The sequence below is a fragment of the Rhinoderma darwinii genome, chromosome 1, assembly GCF_050947455.1.
Source record: "Rhinoderma darwinii isolate aRhiDar2 chromosome 1, aRhiDar2.hap1, whole genome shotgun sequence".
In the NCBI taxonomy this organism is placed as follows: Eukaryota; Metazoa; Chordata; class Amphibia; order Anura; family Rhinodermatidae; genus Rhinoderma; species Rhinoderma darwinii.
Genome location: NC_134687.1, coordinates 608,760,715 through 608,781,013, shown reverse-complemented (window position 1 = coordinate 608,781,013; position 20,299 = coordinate 608,760,715). Strand labels below are relative to the sequence as shown.

Below are 20,299 nucleotides of genomic sequence, written 5' to 3'. Positions count from 1 at the left end.
TAACCCCTTAGATGAGGGAAAGGGGGCACTTGTGATACAATAGTGGGGTGCCAATAAATTTACCATGGCAGCTGTAATGTCCAAAGTAAAAAATTAAAAAGTAAAGCCCTTTTTTCAATAATGATTTTATGTAAGGGTAGTTCACTGGTATTTCTGTAACCGTAACGACCTGTAGAATAGAGTTAACATATATTTATATCGCGAGAGCGAATTGCATAAAAAAAATACATACTTTAAAAGAATGTATAAAAACAAATCAATGTAACTCGTTCTGTAAACCGCAAACCCTTAGAGCTTTCGTCGAGAAATAAAGGACTGGATGCAAACCGTGTCAATGTATAAATAGAGAATTTAAAGCTGAGATCTTGAAAATGAGGAAAGGAATAGAAACAAATTTGTATACTGAAAAGTTGCAGACTGTGGCATTATACATATACATATACATATATAAAATATCAAAATAGTTTTGAGAAATATTTGTAACTTTTGGGAACGATAAATCTTCTCACTGTGATACATAATGATCAATTCTAAATTGTTCAATTGTTATGATTAATAATATTTGCTATTCAAGAAATTCTCCATCTAAATTCTTAGGAAGGTTGGTTAAAGGAACAGTACATGGTGTAAAGAATACCATCCTTCTTGCCCCTCCTCTATCAGATCTAATATGGACTTCAGTTGTATATCAGAGACTGGTTAATAGGGACCAGTTGCCTGACAACCCCATTAAAAACACTGCTTGTTCTGCAGTGTATCCCTAGCAACTAAACTGTGTCAGACATGATTAATCCGTTACGTTCAAAACTGGATTGGCACGGTGCTGACAGAGTAGGGAACAAACCACTTTGTTGTAGTACATGTATTATTTCTCTACCTTATCCTGCTTTTGCTAATCAGATTTTTCTAAAATAACCATAATATCCCTATTATACAAAGTTTCCATCTAAATTCTTAGGTTGGTTAAAGGGGAAGTGCGTGGCATAAAGAATACCATCCTCCTTGTCCCTTCTCTTTCAGAGCCAGTTTGGTCTTAAGTTGAATGTCTGAGGCTGGTTAATAGGGACCAGTTGCCTGACAACCCCATTAAAAATACTGTGGTTGCTAGTCAGACCTGACACAGGCTTCATTCACATCTGCGTCAGGGCTCCGTTCCATTGGAGCTTTCCGTCGGAACGCAGCCCTGACTGACAAACGGAAACCAAAGGTTTCCGTTTCCATCACCATTGATTTAAATGTAGTCGACTACAGTATTGATTGCATGAAAACTATGGAACCCTTGCTCAACGAAGACCGATGGAAACCATTGGCACTGGATCCGTCCCCGTTGAAATCAATGGTGAAGGAAACTGAAACCTATGGTTTGTTTGTGTCTGTCAGATCTCCGTTCCGATGGAAAGCTCAGACGGAACTGAGCCCTAGCGCCGATGTGAACGAAGCCTAATCTGTTCAGTTCAAAACTGAATTGGCACAGGGCTAACGGCACAGAAGGAAACCAACCGCTTTGTTGTCAATGTATTACTTTCCCTACCTTATCCTGCTTTTAGTAGTCCGATTTACCTAAAAGTAAACTTAATGGAGAGCCTTGGTTTAACGGTATTAATAGTATTGAACTAGATTAAATGATCTAACAAAGGAGTTTTCTCACGAAGGTGTGCCCTGTCCATATGCCATTTTAGAATAAATGGACATCATAGAGGGAAGTACACTAGATTCCAGGAACCAGACCCACGGCGATCATTCGATCGGCTATTATTAGAGAAGTAAAAACGGACTATTCCATGTCCGGCAGTAGGTGCAGAATAAATCCACAATACAGTCGAGTCATTCAAGGTAAGCAGACTGGATTGTGCTCCAGTGAGAAGAATCTGATCATACGGAAGTTTTCAGAAAATCTTCTTGTAAAAGTTTTATTACTATTTAAAAGTGATTTGTGAACTTGCATACATGTTGTTGTTCTTGAATGACCGCTTTTGGCTGCATCCACAAGATTAGACAAGTAAGGCTGTAAGTCTTTGTGACAACGTGAGGCCCGAATACTAGGAAAATGTACGATATATAGACAAAAGTATTGAGTGAGACGCACCTAATAATGACTGAATTCAGGTGTTTCATTGAATAGAATTGCTACAGGTGTATTATATCCAGCACTCGCCATGCAGTCATCTTTATAAACATTTGTGATAGAATCGGTCGTTGTAAAGAGATCACTGAATTCCAGCGTGGTCCTGTAATAGGACGCCACCATTGTAATAAGTCAGTTCCTGAAATTTTTTCCGTCCTAGATATTTTACCATCAATTGTGAGTGATATTGTTGTAAAGTGTAAGCGTTTATGATATACAGAAACTCAGCAACGAAGTGGAGACTGCGTAAGGTTACAGAGCAGGAGCGCCGAGTGCTGAGGCACATAGTGCATAAAAGTCACCAATACTCTGCTGACCAAATAACTGCAGAGTACAAACCTCCTCTGGCATTAGCATCCGCACGTAAAACTGTGCCCTGTAGCTTCATGGCATGGGTTTGCATGGCGAGGTAGCGGGCTAGTAGAGGAGGGCCCTGAATGTAAGAAGGCTTGCATGCAGAGTGGAAGTGGGCTACAAAGATTGTCTCTAGCACTGAAGGACTCAAATTGTCCATGTGTTACACAAACCGCTCCTTGATTTCAATAGACAATGCGTAATGCTTTATTTCCCCCGTGGTGGCGCTGCAGGAAAATTGAACACTAGCTGCTGGGTTCCCTCACTGATAACCACTGATTGCTGGGGGCCTAGCAGCGAGACACCCTGTGATCAACCCTATTAATGCTTTTGGTAGGCTTACATTTAAAAAATAATCCTTTTTGGACACGCCTGCCCAGGGGTCTTGTGGACGGACATTAGTGTGGAAATTATTTTTATATCTTCTAGATTTTGTAGACGCTATGGCTGTCTGTTCCCATCCCAGCATTTTTTAGCATGTTATTTATGTTGAAATATAACATTTAAGTTCTTAAATGGGTTATCCTGGAGTTTTAAAATTTTAGGTGAGGTTAATAAACGAACAGGTAATCACCCTTTAACATGGCCCCAGCTCCAGCTCTGACACCCATATCTCTGCTGCTCCGGTTCCAGAAGCACTTGCAGAGGTCACGTGCCCCTCATCCACTATGTGCTGCTGCAGCCAATCGCTCAGGGCAGGAAGTGTTGTCCTAGGGACAGAAGCTGTTCTCACAGAGGGGCAGATTTTTTTTTTTTAACCTGGGTACAGGAGTAAGACATATAAAAAGGGCGTGAATATACATTCGATCTTTCTGTAGTTCTAATGTAATGATGGTGTCATTGTAGCAAGTACTCCATATTATAGATGAGGGAACACATGTCAGGAGCATTATCGGGGAAAAATCTTTTTAGATGCTGCTAAAATTCTTCTATAATCTGAATTTGTGACATTGTAGTTGGGACTAAGGAACCGTTGTGCACTCCAGCAGAGTGGCGATAATCTTCACTTGTCAAGCTGACAGCCCATGATGGTTTACTTCATCAAAGTGTCTCCCTTGTTCCTGATCGATCCCCAAGTGTTCCCTTCTGTTTTTCTCTCTGAAACCCTTCTCTAAACTAATCCATGTAGAAGACCGTCAAAAAGTGACATTACTATTTCCCCAGTGCCTTCAACATCGTGTATGTTCTCTAACTGCACATTATAAAGGCTGTGTTCTCCATGTATTAACTATTAGGCCTTCTTCAGATGAACGTAGGGAAACTCGGATGTGAAAAACTGACGGAATCAATAGCGCAGTCGACTGCGCTTTTGATTCTGTCATTAAAACGGAAACCTGCCGGAATGGTGACGGACGGAAACCATTAGCAATGTTTCCGTCACCATTGATATCAATGGTTACGGAAACGGAAGCTGTGGTTTCAGTTTGTTTCCGTTGTGGGGTACACCCGACGGAAAGCACCGACGGAACCCCGGATTGGAAAGCCAACGCTAATGTGAACAGGCCCTAAGCTGGTGAGCTGCAATATACACACGTGGCAAGGGATTGAGTGAGGGACCTGAAAACCCTGAGTACTGAGTGGTGCTGTACCACTAGGTCTGAGTAATGACATGGAGATTTAAGACAGTTTATGGAACGGTGAGCAGTAAAGACTTGTCCTCCCCTTTTGATAGCCAAAGACTGTGTTCTCCTGAGGACACGACTAAAGTAAGCGACCTCAATAGATGGCCACCCGGATCACAGATAAGGGTGTGTGTGCAGTGCTTAGATATGCCAGGTGGGGTGGGAGCTGCCAAGGACTGTAAATACTTGGATTGCTAAGCGGGGCACAAGCCACGGAGTACTGCTCGAACTGTGTGCCAGACGGGGCGGGAGCCGTCAAGGGCTGTAAGCAGCCGGATTGCTAAGCGGGGCGGGAGCCACTGAATAGGCCTAAGTGCTGGATTGCCAGGCGGGGTGGGAACCGCTGAATAGGCCTCAGTGCTGTATTGCCAGGCGGGGTGGGAACCGCTGAATAGGCCTCAGTGCTGGATTGCCAGGTGGGGACGGGAGCTGCTGAATAGGCCTCAGTGCTGGATTGCCAGGCGGGGCGGGAGCCTTCGAGCTGTAAACACCTGGATTGCCAAGCGGAGCGGGAGCCGCTGAATAGATATGTGCAGGATTGCCTTGCGGGGCACAAGCCGTCAAGGGCTGGTAATGACCAGGGTGTCAATCACCATCAGCCAATGTATATAGTTGCATTTGGTAAGAGACTGGGCCTTGAGAAAGCGTGTACGCACGTGAAACGGCCGTAGGCAATTCCACATCCTAACCAAGATCTTTTTGTAATAAAGAAATTGTTTTGCCAGCTTCGGTGAGTGCCTCGATCATTCTTCTACAATATACTGTGTTATTGCATTTGTAGAATTCTGCTGCTCTAAGAGCGTTCATCTCCAGTAAAGTTTGAACATTGAGTCAACTGTGTCTGCGACATTCTTGTACCTGTATAAAGGGGGCCTGGAATTTCTCCTGGTGTGGAATATTTAGTTGCAAACCATACTTGATAAGTTAGCCCCGTGCGGCTGTGCCCCCCCCCCCCCCCATGCACCCTCTAACACATGTGATGGCCGTTGTTTTAACGTCCGTCACATGGACGTATTCAACGTTTGTCTGAATAAGCCCTAACAGTATGCGCAAAAGCCACTTAACAGCTCCTTGTGGCAGCAGCATATGGTGCGCAGCTGCGTGCTTTTCACGCAGCCGCCATCATTGACACTCCATTTGGATGTTTGTAAACCGAAAAGCACGTGGTGCTTTTCTGTTTTCATTCATCCTTTTCACTACTGTTGCGCGAATCACGCAGTTCGCACGGAAGTGCTTCCGTGCGGCATGCGTGGTTTTCACGCACCCATTGACTTCAATGGGTGCGTGATCCGCGCAAAACGCCCAAAAAACGGACATGTCGTGACTTTTTCTCAGCGGACTCACGCTGAGTAAAAATCACGCACATGTCCGCACGGCCCCATAGACTAATAGGTCCGTGCGACGCGTGTGAAAATCACGCGCGTTGCACGGACGTAGTTCCCGTTCGTCTGAATAAAGCCTTAAACTGTAGTAGCAGCTTGTGGCTGTTAAGCTCCAGCCAGGGTAGAGGAGACTGAAAATGATGCATTATGGGACATCGGACATGCATGATACTGGTGTCATCAATGTAAAATGATGTATTGACTGTTTCTTTAAAGGTTGTCTGACCTTTTGGGACCCCCACGATCTGGGCAATAAATGGGCCGCAACCTTTGCACAGTTGCTCATACGGTCTAACTGCGATGCCTATGTAAACAATGACCGGCTCCAATAAACACTGTGGCCACCTCAATTTTTTGATTGGCAGGGGACCCTAAAGTTCTACCGATCAAACGTTGATGGCCTATCCTAAGGGGTCCCACCAATAGAAGGCCTATTTGTATATATCTTAAGCCTATCCTTAGCCCATTGATATCCTGAGAGCCATCAATATTGTGAAGTCCGAGAGAACCCCTATAATAACCCCCGTACAATGTACGTGGCTGTTATCATCTTTCATAGATAGAAGACATCACTCCAAACTATGGCCATCACTGGTACTTATAAATCATGGACTTATTAAATAGTTTTTAATACCATAAGCTAAAATTGAACTGTTTCTTGGTTACATTTGTTTCAGGATCGAGTTATTTAGAAACAGTATGGCCACCATTACAGCCACCCAGGGGGATTGTTGCCCAGCTTTTCTAGACCCTGAATGACTTGCCTTGCCTAGTTATACAATAAAACCTTCTTGTAATGGCCGTCACTTTGAATTTTGAACACGGTGACCGAAGAGAACAATTTAAAGCCTGTTGGGGCATATTGACGTGGTTCATGGGTGTCCCGAAAGGAAGACCTAGCCCATTCATTGCTTCCAGGAGACGGGCCTGGTCACAGGATAGGGTATTTTTTGAGAAGTGGTTGTCTTCGTGAAAACTCTTCATGAATTATCCCTTGAAGGCTCTGTTTTTTGGAAACCATTTTTTTTATGCTCCTAAATTTACCCACCAGTGCTGTAATTCAAGATTGCTCTATGCGTGGAGGAAGGGGTTACTATACTTTATTAATTATGATTATTATTTAATTTGGATTCCTCCTGCAGGATCTGAGCCGTATTCTAGTTAGGAGGAATACTAGGGAAACTATTATGAATAAATCACAATGTCCTTGTTTTATTGACTCACCTGGACTGGCAGCGGTGCCACATGATGGGTCAACCCTGCACCGTGTCACCATGGAGCACTCACTGCTCCACTAACTACAAACCAGGCTGGTTGTCTGACCTGTATATTGCAATAAAAACTCTTTTTTTTCTTATATTTTCCTCATTACCTGAATAGGACTCCACACCTTTAAAGAGTCCCTGTCATTACAAATCAAAATCTCAACCACTCCTTAGGCAACTGTAAAGGAGTATTCGATGTATTGCAGCCAGGAATATTGAGTATAAATCTGCAGATATTGGGCCGTGTTCTCCCCTATCCATTATTTTAAAAAATCTAAAGATCTTTCTCTGTAAGGGCACGTTCAGACGTGTCGGAATTGCTGCGGACAGTCCGCAGTGAAAATCCACAGCAGGCTTTCTATGGCTTTTTAGGTAACTTAGTGAATACGTTGCAGAGAAAGTCATTGTGGAAGATAGGCTGCGGTACAAAATTTTCATTCCGCAGCATGCACCAGCGGATTTTCACTGCGGAATTTATTCTTTGCTATGCAAAGGCTGAAATCTGCGGCAAGTCCGCTGTGATATCCGCAATGTCTGATTTGCCTGTCAAATATGCAAATTTTGCTACAAATTCGCGGTAAAGTCTGCAGGAGAAAATTTCTGCCCCATCTGAACATGGCCTAACTGTGCTAGGTGGGAAGGCTCTTCCTGGTGTGATGTCAGAGCTGTGTATTCTAAAGGGTTCCCCCTGTGCCCGCCCCCCCCCCCCCCGCCTCTCACAGCATGAGTCTCAGACACCGGTTTGAGGCAGGGAGACTGCAGCTGTATCCCCCTTCCTTTCCTCTTTGTGTTTTTAATTTACAGTGTTACAGAAGAGAACCTTGTGTGTGATGGAGGAGGTTTCTGAACAATTAGGGTATGTGCACACACACTAATTACGTCCGTAATTGACGGACGTATTTCGGCCGCAAGTACCGGACCGAACACAGTGCAGGGAGCCGGGCTCCTAGCATCATACTTATGTACGATGCTAGGAGTCCCTGCCTCGCTGCAGGACAACTGTCCCGTACTGAAAACATGATTACAGTACGGGACAGTTGTCCTGCAGAGAGGCAGGGACTCCTAGCATCGTACATAACTATGATGCTAGGAGCCCGGCTCCCTGCACTGAGTTCGGTCCGGGACTTCCGGCCGAAATACGTCCGTCAATTACGGACGTAATTAGTGTGTGTGCACATACCCTAACACAGGTCCTGCAGGCAGGGAAAGGAGGACTACAGGCTCCTGGATGGTGAGGAAGATGCCACTCCGCTTAGTGTAGCTTTGGTCCGAAACGGCTTTGGTTATTGTATTATGAGCAATACTTTGTTATTACCGGTTTTGTTCTTTTCTTAAGCAAGAGCGCTGCTCCTGTTCTGCAGGACTCAGCACGACCTTGTCTAAAATGGTCACCCCTTCAAAGGCATGGGAGATGAGTGGCTGCACAAAACTTCTGCACCTGGCAAAAACTGCTGATCACTGGGGTAGCTTGATTTTGAGAAGTGATGTTTGGACAGTCCCTTTTATGGCGCCCTTTGTAGGATACAAGCACCGCTAACATCAGTCCTTGTTCTATGTAGTAGTCTAATTAAGGAGTCATGCACACGACTGTAGTTTTGCGGCCATATACTATCCACAATTGCGGAACCGCGATTGCGGATAAATAGAACAAATACTTTCCTATGGGCCAATGCACACTACCATGGTTTCCACGGTCCATGCTTTCCCCGGAGCCCGGACTGCAAAAAAAAAATAGGACATGTCATTATACGGTCCACATTTACAGTCCGGGCTCATTGAAATGCATCCACATCTTGTTAAAACAACGGCCGTCACACGGACGCATGTACTTCGGACGCATGACCGTTCACAGTGTGAAGGGTCCGTCGAAAAATAGAACATGTCCTATTTTCCTCCGTTTTCACGGATCCCTCGATAGCCTCAAGTCTATGGGGATCCGTGAAAACGGGACCCGCACGGGTGCAACTCAGACGTGAAAAACTCCAGTTTTTCATGTCCGAGTTTACACTCGTTCGTGTCAATCTGGCCTAAGTCTGGGTTCCCACAGTGCAAATTTGTTGCAGATTTTGCATGTATTTTTTAATCCAAAACCAAGAATGGAACCTAAACAGAAAAAATATATTACGAAAGACCTAATGGGTTTCCTCTCCTGAATCCGTATCTGGTTTTGGCTTACAAAATGCAGGCAAAATCTGCAGCAAATCTGCACTGTGGGAACCCAGCCTTAGTGATCAAAAATGCAATTAAAATAAATAAATGATATTGTCTAATAAGGAAAAGCCAAGAAGAGCGGCACACTGTGTATTAAGGAACGCCGAGAAACACACTCCAACATCTCTATATACGATATAGCCTTCGCTCTTCTCTCCTCGTCTCTTCTGACCATAGTTCATAGTTCTCATTACCTTCTGTCAATATACAGTATTGTTACATGCTGCATTTTACAGCTGTTCCCACTTGCGTCATGATATCCGTTTTTACAGGAACCGTCACATTGTGATCCATCATGATCAGTATGACGGAACCGTTTTTGTTTTTTCTCCATTGACTTATAATGGATCAGTCATATAGGTATCCATTTTTTTTTTTTTGCTATACGCAATAATGCAGAATGCTATGCTATTCTGACGGTCAAAAAGCAACTGAAGCCCAGCAGAAAATAACTAACGGAGGTGTGTGGTAGGCTTCGTTCGCATCCGTTTTTCAGATTTTCTGTTCTGCTCCGTCAAAGGAGCAGAAAAACCAAAATGCTGGAAGCGGTGGATCCGTTGCATGACCTACACCAAAGGCGCACAACAGAACCCATTCACTTTAATAGGTTCCATCGGGTTTCCGCCATGGTAGCCGTCGTTTTACCAGACCATTCTGGTCTGTAGATCTCTTCAGTGGCTGGTATTAGACATTACTGTATAAAATGTTTTACAGCTATTAATAAATATTATCACTTGCATCGCAGAAGTGCGTCCAGGTCTTAATAATAATTTCTACTGATTACTGGACTCTGTCCTTACTATGTGGCACCATCATCACTTCTTACAGTAGCGCCGACCGTAATTGATCCTATATATTATATTCATTGTCTTATTGCCTAGTACTAATGCAATGCTGTCAGCACAGACCGTCTCTTTTCATATATATATATATATATATCTCCATGTTTTGCTGATGCCACCTGCAGGACATTGTGGGCAATTCATTTTTACCACGGCCCTGCAGAATTATTACTAGAGTTCTCTAATGGATGAATGGGGTAATTCTCACCGTAACATTGTAGTAGGAAATTGCTAATAATACAGTTCCTCAAGAGCTCTAAATTGGATGTACGCTTTAAAGAGGACGTATTTAGAGAACGAGCTATAAAATGTGTTGGTAAATGTTTAAATTTGAAGATGAGGGGGCATTATGGGGGCATTATAGTGTGTGTGTGTAGCACTATAGCGGCTTTATTCTGTGGGGGGCACTATGGGGGGCATTATACAGTTGGGTGACACGATGGGGGCATTATACAGTGTGTGTGGGGCACAATAGGCTAGGGCTGGGCAAAACTTACGTAATTCAAAATCACGATTAATTGAACTTGTAACCTCTATTACAATTAATGAACGATTAGTTAGGCCTCTCCCCCTTTTTGCATACCACGCTCCCTATTTGCATGCTACGCCATTAAATGAATATACCCTGAGTCTGCTGTATACTACTGTGTATAATATACCCCCTGACACTGCCCCCACACAGTATGTTGCCCCATAGTGCTCAGCACACAGTCTAATGCCCCCATAGTTGCCCCCACAGCTGCCCCCCCCCCCCCCACAGCCAAAATAGTGCCTAATAAAATACATTCTTACCTAACCCCGTTCCAATGACTAGTGGAGAAGATCTCTCGCCTCCTGCGTTCTTTGTGGCTCGGCGCAGACAGGCATGATGACATCACTACCTTGCGCCAAGCGTCCGGCAATACATAGTCAATGGTAGAGCAGGGCCCTTTCGGCTCCCTGCTCTACCATTGAATTTAATTGTATGTGTGTCCTGAGGACGCACATACAGTTGAAATAGAGGAAAAAGAAAAAAAAATCTAAAACTGAAATGCGCAAGATGACTTCTGTTAATTGTGCTGAATTTCGTTTTTTTATTTTTTTTTATTGCCCACCCCTACGATAGGCGCACAATATTTTGCGGGGCCACTGAGGCATCACAGAGAGGACCATATTACTGTGTTGGTAACTGATCTTATATAAATACATATCCTCCGCATTGCAGTTTGACTGCTCTCCGCAATCTTCAATGATAGTGCATTCTCAGGGGATCCCTTTGTTTTGCTGCTGACCGACTGAGTTGCCATATTATTTATTGATGCTAATTTAATTGAAGGGAATGATGTGATGACTTAACACTGATCCCGAACCTGATAGAAGCTGTCACTAATAAAAGATGATGTCATGTGTATTCCCTTCTCCGCTAGTGGATTTCAGGAGATGCGGGAATAGGATTGACTTAATGACTCATCCGCTACTTGTATACGAGCATATTCTAGACTCAATCATTCTCTTCATGAAACCAGGTCACAAGATATGTCAAGGAAATTAAACATGACTGCACCGCGACAACAGCTCTGCCTGTTATTTTGGGATTTCCAGTCAATCTATTAATACTGCAATTAGAAGACGGAAGAGATTTACATAAGAGGGGATTTCCGGTCTCGCTATACGACCAGCTAGGTTGAGCTTGCAGGAGTGTGGCATGATTTTATTTAATTTTTTTTTATTTACATTTTTTTTAAATGATTTCCACTTAAAATATAAAATAAGAAAATTAGAAGTTGCTAAAAATCCTGTTCTGTTACTTAGCGCTTGTTCATACCAGGTTTAGGTTTTATGTCTGACTTTTAGAGAGAAAATGTATCAGGCTCTATTTTTTTTTTTAAAAACTAATTTAAAACGTATGTTCTATTTTAAAAAAATATTTGAATCTGTTTTTGTTTTCTCATTGCGTTTTTTTCTTTTCCCCTGATTTTCTATACATGATTATGGGGTTGTTGCTCTTTCCCAAGGCATCATGCACACGACGGTAAGGGTCTTTACTGTCCACAAATACGGAACCGACGGCTATGGATACACATCTGTAGCTGTCCGCAATTGCGGAAGCCCTCATAGGCTTCTATGGTCGAGTCCGTACCACAATTGTGGTCAGGAATAGAACATGTTCTATATTTTGCAGATAATTTCTATGGCACGGACACCTCTGTAAATATACAGAAAAGGTGTCTGTGGCCCATAGAAATGAATGGCTCCGCGATTTCATCCGTAATTACGGATTCGGATAAAACTACGTTCGTGTGCATGTGGCCTGAGCTGCTGCTTTCAGCTTTGAACAGCAGAGATTTGCTTTACAGCAGGCACTTGGACAGACGAAAAATCTGAAAATAACTCACCGGCCCACAGTTACAGCTCTTGCACATGACCGAGATCAGGGCGTGAAAAACGGTCCGAGTGTCTGCTGGATTTCCCGACCCGACCACGGTACAGGTGAACGGGCCTCCTGGCATCATAGGCATTTTATGATGCCAGGAGTACCTGCCTCCCCGCAGAACTGCTGTTCCGTACTGAACAAAATGATACAATACAGAACAGCAGTTCCGTTGGGATTCAGAGACTCCTAGCATCATAAATATCTATGATGCCAGGAGCCCGTTCACCTGTACCGTGTTTGGGCCGGGAAATCCGGCGAACACATGGACCGTTTTTCACGGCCTGATCTCTGTCGTATGCCGTGTTACTAAGACTGCTGTGTTTAATGCCAGCCTAAATAAAGGAGGTAGTTTGGAGTGATTTGCACCGAATTTATTAAAAGGCACGGGAGTCTTCAAAATGTGCCATATTATTTTAAGGGTATGTTCACACGGCCTATTTACGGACGTAATTCAAGCGTTTTTGCCCCGAATTACGTCTGAAAATAGCGCCTCAATAGCGCTGACAAACATCTGCCCATTGAAAGCAATGGGCAGACGTTTGTCTGTTCACACGAGGCGTATATTTACGCGCCGCTGTCAAATGACGGCGCGTAAATAGACGCCCGCGTAGAAGAAGTGACCTGTCACTACTTTGGCCGTAATTGGAGCCGTTATTCATTGACTCCAATGAATAGCAGCGCTAATTACGGCCGTAATTGACGCGGCGTTCAAGCGCCTGCACATGCCGGTACGGCTGATATTATGGGGATGTTTTCAGGCTGAAACATCCCCGTAATTTCAGCCGTTACGGACCCCCGCCGTGTGAACATACCCTAAGAGTCCAAAAATAAAAAAATGTGCAGACTGAGCAGGTGGAAATTTACAACACAATTTGCGCTGTTTTCACTTGATTTTAATAAATGTTGCCTAAACTATGTCTCCTTGGAGACCATGCACACTTTTGTCGTCGGTATTAAAAGTTAGCGATTGACGAGAAAATTTGCAAACTTGTCGCACATCGTAGTTTGTGACTTTTTTATTTTTATTTATTTTTTTACGCAGTTTACGCCAAAAACTGGCGTAAACTGTTGAGTAAATGTGGGCCAATGACCACTATAGGAGGATGTTGTGGGCATGCTTTGTGACAGGTGCAGAGGTCACTGTGCTGGGAGAGGGAGGAGGAGCTGAGCTATATCCATCACGTGGTGTGATCCTGTGTTAACTGCCTTTAGCTTTAGGCCTGATTCACATGTGGCTGCAAAACTGACACATTTGTCATGCGTTGCAGTTCCGTGTGGCATCCGTGTGTTCTGTGTGGCATCAGTTGTTGTCTGTTTATGTACACATTTCTTTATTTTTATATATATTTTTTCTCTTCATTTCTTATGACCTTGCGCGTGAATCATGGACCGCACACGGAAGTGCGTTCGTGTGTTGTCCGTGATTTTCACGCACCCATTGACTTCAATGGGTGCGTGATGCACAAAAAACGCAAAAGAATAGGATATGCAGTGAATTTCACGCAACGGAAACATGCTGCATGAACAACACCAAGTCTGAATGGTCCCATTGAATTTTATAGGTCTGTGTGACCTGTGGTGGAGCAGGGAACCGTGAGCTCACTGCTCCACTATTCACCCGGTGACGCCTGCTGTGGGCGGCTTGGTGCAGGCAGGTGCAATGCAGTGACATCATGACGTCTGACTTTGCCGAGCCACATACAGCACAGACCGGAGGAGACCTGCAAAGGGTTTTCTTCCATTCATCGTGGGAACAGGGATAGGTAAGTGTTACTTTTAGGCGGCACTATGACGGTATTACTGTGTGGGGAAAATATCGAGGCATTATACTATGTGGAAAGGCACTATATGGGCATTATACTAAGTGAGGATGCACGGTGGTGGAATTTATACTGTGCGGGTGCACTATAAGGTCATTATGCTACATTGGGGCATTATGCGATGTGTGGGGCTATATAGGGGTCATACTCCGTGTGGGGGGGCACAATGAGGGCATGATACTGTGTGAGGGCACTATTGGACATCATAGTAAGGACAATATTACTATGTGTTATACAATATGGTACTATGAAAGTGTGTGGGGCACAAAGGAGCACTATTGCCGTTTGTTACCTAAAGGAGGGCACTATTACAGGTTTGAAGTTGTTTTTCAATGTTTAAAAAAGGTGCTGCTCTGTGTGTCTGAGTGGTCTCTCAACGATCGTTGAAAGTTGGGAGATAATCACTAAAATCTGGAAAACCTGACATTCCCACGTGGAAACAAATTGTTTTATAGTGATCAGTGTAGTTGTCATCCATCTTACCCAAAACCAGATATAACTCATGAATGGCTAAATAGAGAAGAGGACCACGTTTAGTATATTTGGTTTTCTTTGCTACACATCTTGCTTCATTTAGGCCTCATGTCCACTTCAGTTTTTCCTTCAGGGTGCTATCCGTTTTGGTCACTGATGGCACCCTAAACCCATTGATTTCAATGGGCCCATTCACACTTCCTTTATTTTGACGGATCCGTTGTTCCGTTCCGTCAAAAGTAGAGCATGTCCTACTTTGGTCAGTGATTCGGTAACCATGACGCCCATAGAAGTCAATGGGTCTTTAAAAAACGGACGGCACACCGAAGCCTTCCGTGTGCCGTCCGTTTTTGACGGATCTGTTGCCCTAGCACACACGGATACCAAAACGGACATATGGATCCGTGAGAAACGGCCGTGGAAACGGTGATGGAAGTGTGCATGAGGCCTTACTTCCAGATTCCTTCAATGTTCCTTATTCATCTGTTTCCATCTTCTTAATAGCAATGTTGGCTGGAAAAGTAAAGGTAGAAAATTATTTTAGGGCCGTTCGGATTTTCAATGTATGATGTTACTATCCCTGGAGAGTCGACTTCAGCCGTTTCCATATTCCAAGGCGGGAGAAGCTCCTGACAAGTCTCAAGGGTTTTTCCCTCCTGCAACCTCCTAACCTGACAAATGATTTGTCCACGGGGACCTTCCCTGTATACAGTCTGACAGCCGCTAACACATATGGAAACAGATGGAGGTTTCTCATCATTCGGCTCAGACCTATCAAACACATCAGTAACTGAATTCCTGTCTACAGCCCCATCGACCTCGTTGGGATAATTTAGTTTCTAGATTTTTGGTTTAAAGGGAATCTATTATTTATCTTAGTGGGTCTGAAATCATTTCTTATTTTTCTTTGTTTTGCTATTCATTTTTAAACTTCTAGTATTAGGCCTCCATATTAGAGGCATATACACGTTCTTGGGCTGCATTCAGACGGCCATAGTATGGTTCCGTACTGGATCTCTCTCTAAAGTGTATGGGTACCTTTTAGATAGCCGTCAGCTGAACGCTCGTTTGGCCAATAGCTATTCCTCCCGACTCCACCATTAACCTGCACACTCAGCTGAGCGAGCGTATTTATTTTAATGGGGAGTGTGGAAAAAGACGTTGCCAGACTCTCCAGGCAGCGTCCGATCTCCCTCATGAGCAAACGATTGGGCAAGTTGAAATACAACACGACCACATATTCACGGTAGGTTTGGAGGGAGAGTCGAGAGACCCTCCCCCCCCCCACACATAAGATAGTTGTCCCATCATGCCAGTTGGTTTGGTTGACTGTTATCTAATGCATATGGGCACTCCCTACCTCTCTCTAACGATCTTTTCCTATTATCTAATGGAGCCCATAATGGAGCCATCTAATTTGTATAGGGGTGTCGGGACCTTGCTCTTATATCTGCTGTCGAGGGAAAGAAAGTTCAGTAATGTTGGATTTCAACGTGTCCAATACTTTGTTCTGTCGGGAGATAAGCTGCCACCAGAGGGGTCTGGCAGTGGCTTATTTGCCTCTTTCCAATGAGTACACATCCATGCTCGGCAGAGCGTGCGTATGTATGAGGGGAGGGGGGTTTCGGGAGGAATAGCTGCTAGCCGAACGAGTGTCCATTTGACAGCTACCTAATATGTAATGCCATCTTAAATCTCTGTAATACATACTCCTTCCTCTGCTATTGTGCATGAAGTAATCCTGCCTATCTAGTCTCCAGCAGCATGATAGACCTATCATTAGAACCGCTCCCTATTATGATGATGTAATGACTTTTCTGAGAAAATTGAGTCACCGCTAAAATGGGAGAGCGTTTGTGCGGTCTATAGGGAGTATTGCAAAAATGTTAATATTTAATTTTTATTTATTTTTTATTGAAAAGAATGACGACAAAAATTAAATAAATACAAAATCCCTAGTAAAAGTCTAGTCTGTCGAGTGTTGAAAAAATTATATTTTGCGTTTTATCTGTTTTATAAAAAGCCTGGATGACAACCTCTGGAGGAGCTGTAGTGGCAGCCATAGTGGTTGTCACTCAGTGTTACTTATGTAGCGCACGCACTATAAAGATTTGCTATTAATAATTTATAGTGTTCGCTCTTATAATATGTGTTTTCTATATTTTGTATAACTGGAGACATTTTTTTAACTGTTTCCTAACTTTGTGTTTTGTGCAAAACATCGTTTTTATTGTCCCTTGTTTTAGTAAGTGATCGTAACGATTTTACAGTCCATTAACTGCCTAGCAACAGAAGTATGGCTGCCTGCCATGGGAGGATATAAGGCAGCAATAATCTGATGCTGAATATTGTGGTGACCATATCACTTCTTGGAGATGAATTCTCAGAAAATTAAACAAGCTGTTTTATGAAGCGGCATTCGTGGAAAGGTGCAAGTCTGTGTAAAGCATGAGGGTCAGCCCTTGGCCATATAATTGTATTTGCTATCGGAAGTGTTTCCTGGTATATCCTACCCCTAGTGAACTGGAGGGATGGAGGCTGTTGGCCCACTGGAGATGTCGAATTGCCCTAAGGTTCCCTCAATTACTGCAAAGTCCATTCTCTTTTTTGTTCTTCTTTTGTACAATTCCATCATCTTTTATATTTTGTTTACTGTGTGAATGAAGATCGAATATTGATATGTCCACATATGTTAAAGTTTAAAACTTGGGATAACCTTACATTTTTACTGACTGTCTATGGTCTTGGGGGCACCCCTCAGTGACAGAAAGGTTTATGATTTACAGTTGGTGATTTATTATTTTTTTTCTATTATTGCAATCCTATACATACACATTATATGGCCAAAAGTATGTAGATACCTTCCCAATTTGTGAGGTCAGGCAGTGATGTTGGGGGAGAAGGTCTGGCTCGAAATTGTCGTTCTACTTCATCCTAAAGATGTTGGATGGGGTTGAGGTCAGGGCTCACAGGGGCACAGTTATGCTGGAACAGGCAAGGGCCGAACCCCAAACTGTTACCACAAAGCTGGAAGCTACAATTGTGTAATAGGTCTCTATATCCTCTAGTATTCACTTTACTCTTCACTGGAAATTAGGGGCCAAACCCTGAGAAACAGCCCCAGACCATTACTCCTCCTCCACCAAATGTTACAGTAGGCACTAGACTACTTGTATTCCGCTAGGCAGCGTTCTCCTGTCATCCGCCAAACCTAGGCATGAATGTAGAATCCGCAACCTAAACGAAGAGCAGGTCCCGAGGTCCCTAGCAAAGGAGTGGTCGACCCCTAAACTGAGGGAAAGCGTCTGTACATCCGCACAGAATTGTGAGCCTATTTTATATCAAAATAAAAAAAAAGACTGTGTTCAGGGGTGTGTTGCGCTGATGCTTAAAGGGGCAGTAACTTTAAGGCCCTATTTTGAGTTTTTTGCAGGCTGAAAAATGTGCCTCAAAACTCCTTCAGGAATTTTGAGGAAGATTTTGATCTTCCTGCACGCTGCTTTCCCACGTTTTTCGCCCTGCGGTTTTTTGTCATGGCCAAAAAACGCCGCGAAGAACGCTTTCTCTGCCTCCCATTGATGTCAATGGGAGGTCAGAGATTGAAATGCCCGAAGATAGGGCATGTCGCTTCTTTCTCCCGTGAGCGGTTTTTACCGCTTGAGGGGAAAAAAATGCCTCCGCCTCCCATTGATATCAATGGGAGGCGATTTTCTGGCGCAGTTTCCGATGCAGTTTCAACAATAGCGCCTTAAAATTGCCATAGAGACAATAACTGGGATTAAGGCTCACCATCCAGAAGCCATTAGTTGCTGCCCACTTGCTAGGTCGCAGAAGAGCTAATAGACCCGAGTTGCAACCAAGGGCGTAGCTCTTAGCCTTCGGGATTTTACAAGGTAGTGGGTAGCGATCACTGTGATCCGTGGAGGTGCATACTACAACTGGATGTTTCGGTTAAGTTGCAATCACTCCTTGGTGGACTCCGTCATAGTCCATGACCTGAACTTCACGTAGTGAACGGAGTTTGGTCTGTTTTTCAAGCTGAAAAATGGTAAAGTATCTGTTTGGAGAAATTTCATGGTGTCCTTGCTTGAGTCCCGCTCATCATAACTCGCCTAGTTCAGCCTTTCTTGAAAATAAGGCAACTTGTATAGGTCTCGGTATAGGGATTACATCATACATATATATGATACAGAATATCCTCCACCACTCCTCTTTGATTTTCCGTTTTGCTTGACGGTGGAAGTTTAATTTATCACCGTTGTATGTTTTTTATTGAGAATTAAAATGGACTGAATCACTATTATATAGCTATGACGTTGTCACCCGGGCGCTGGTTCCAGCTCTATGAAACATTTTATTATGCTCTTTGACAATCATAACAGGAGTATAAATCTGAGTAGTGGCGCCAGCGTACTTGTACACCTTCTAAAAACAAGATATTTTGTTTTAAAAAAAAAAAAACAAAAAAAAAAAAGCTTCATTTATAATGAAAAGTTTTGTCACTTGTTATACTTTTTAAGATCTCTGCTGCTTGATGTCAATAAGAATTTTCCAATTTAGTGACAGCAAGTGGCTGAAAGTCTTACTAATTTTCACATTCTTTATAATTCTTATTTGAGCTTAGGCTCTAGACTAGATGTAGGGCTTTATACCTTGAGTTTAATATTGGTGCTTCTTTGAATGTGAATATTTTTTGTTATCTTTCTTTTAACCCCCTTCCTTTTTCTTTTTTTCTTAGGAGGAATCTCGTATCCTCAGAGTAAAGATTGTATCTGGCATTGACTTGGCAAAGAAGGACATCTTTGGAGCTAGGTAATGGCTGATGTCCTATACGTGTTTTTGCATATAGTCTGATGGGTGGCTGCGATAAAATCAAAGGTGACTGTCACAACCTCGTTCTTAACTTATGGAAGAAAAAGTTACGAAACAATTGCAAGAATTAAGACATGGCCGTCCGCAACTGACGTCCCCATAGGGAAATATTGAGGTTGTGGATGCAGGTAATCCAAATATTCCCCTCCAGCCGAGTCACGCTCACAGGGGTCCAGTAAAATGTTAGATATGGGCTGTACGGAGTTAGAGAACTTTTCATCAGCCCATACATGTGCAGCATGTAATGTGGAGGGCTGCACAAACCCTGGGGCACTTTACATTTTTTTCCTAGCCACCTCCGTTATTTAGATATTGGTGCCGTTATATTTGGCGCCCGATATTTAAATAACCCCCTGTACTGTCATTGGGGCGTGTAATGGCAAGGGGGCGTTTAACATCGCTGTGACATTGTCCAATCTGCCACAGACCGTGCCACAGCAAGAGCTGGAGAGAGGAGTGCGTATGCGCACGCACAGCTTGGAGCTGTCCAAGTATGCGCGCGCGCGCACACTCTTGCTCGCTCTTGCTCGCTCTTGGTCTTACTCGCTCATACTCGCTCATACTCGCTCATACTCGCTCATACTCGCTCATACTCGCTCTTTCTCGCTCTTGCTCGCACTCGCTCGCGCTCGCACTCGCACTCACTTACTCACTCTTACTCACTCACTCTTACTCACTCTTACTCACTCACTCTTACTCACTCACTCTTACTCACTCACTCTTACTCACTCACTCTTACTCACTCACTCTTACTCACTCACTCTTACTCACTCACACTTACTCACACTTACTCACTCACACTTACTCACTCACTCTTACTCACTCACTCTTACTCACTCACTCTTACTCACGCACTCTTACTCACGCACTCTTACTCACGCACTCTTACTCACGCACTCTTACTCACGCACTCTTACTC

At 43.6% G+C, this 20,299-nt stretch overlaps 1 protein-coding gene across 3 annotated transcripts in view; it reads left to right on the top strand.

Annotated features, from left to right (window-relative positions):
• Positions 1 to 20,299, top strand: part of NEDD4L (NEDD4 like E3 ubiquitin protein ligase) — a 328,543-nt gene that overhangs the window by 84,090 nt on the left and 224,154 nt on the right. For all 3 annotated transcript variants that reach the window (XM_075841150.1, XM_075841171.1, XM_075841160.1), the window contains exon 2: positions 19,247 to 19,320. In XM_075841150.1, the coding sequence (XP_075697265.1) occupies positions 19,247 to 19,320 (74 nt within the window). The remainder of the gene's footprint in view (positions 1 to 19,246; positions 19,321 to 20,299) is intronic.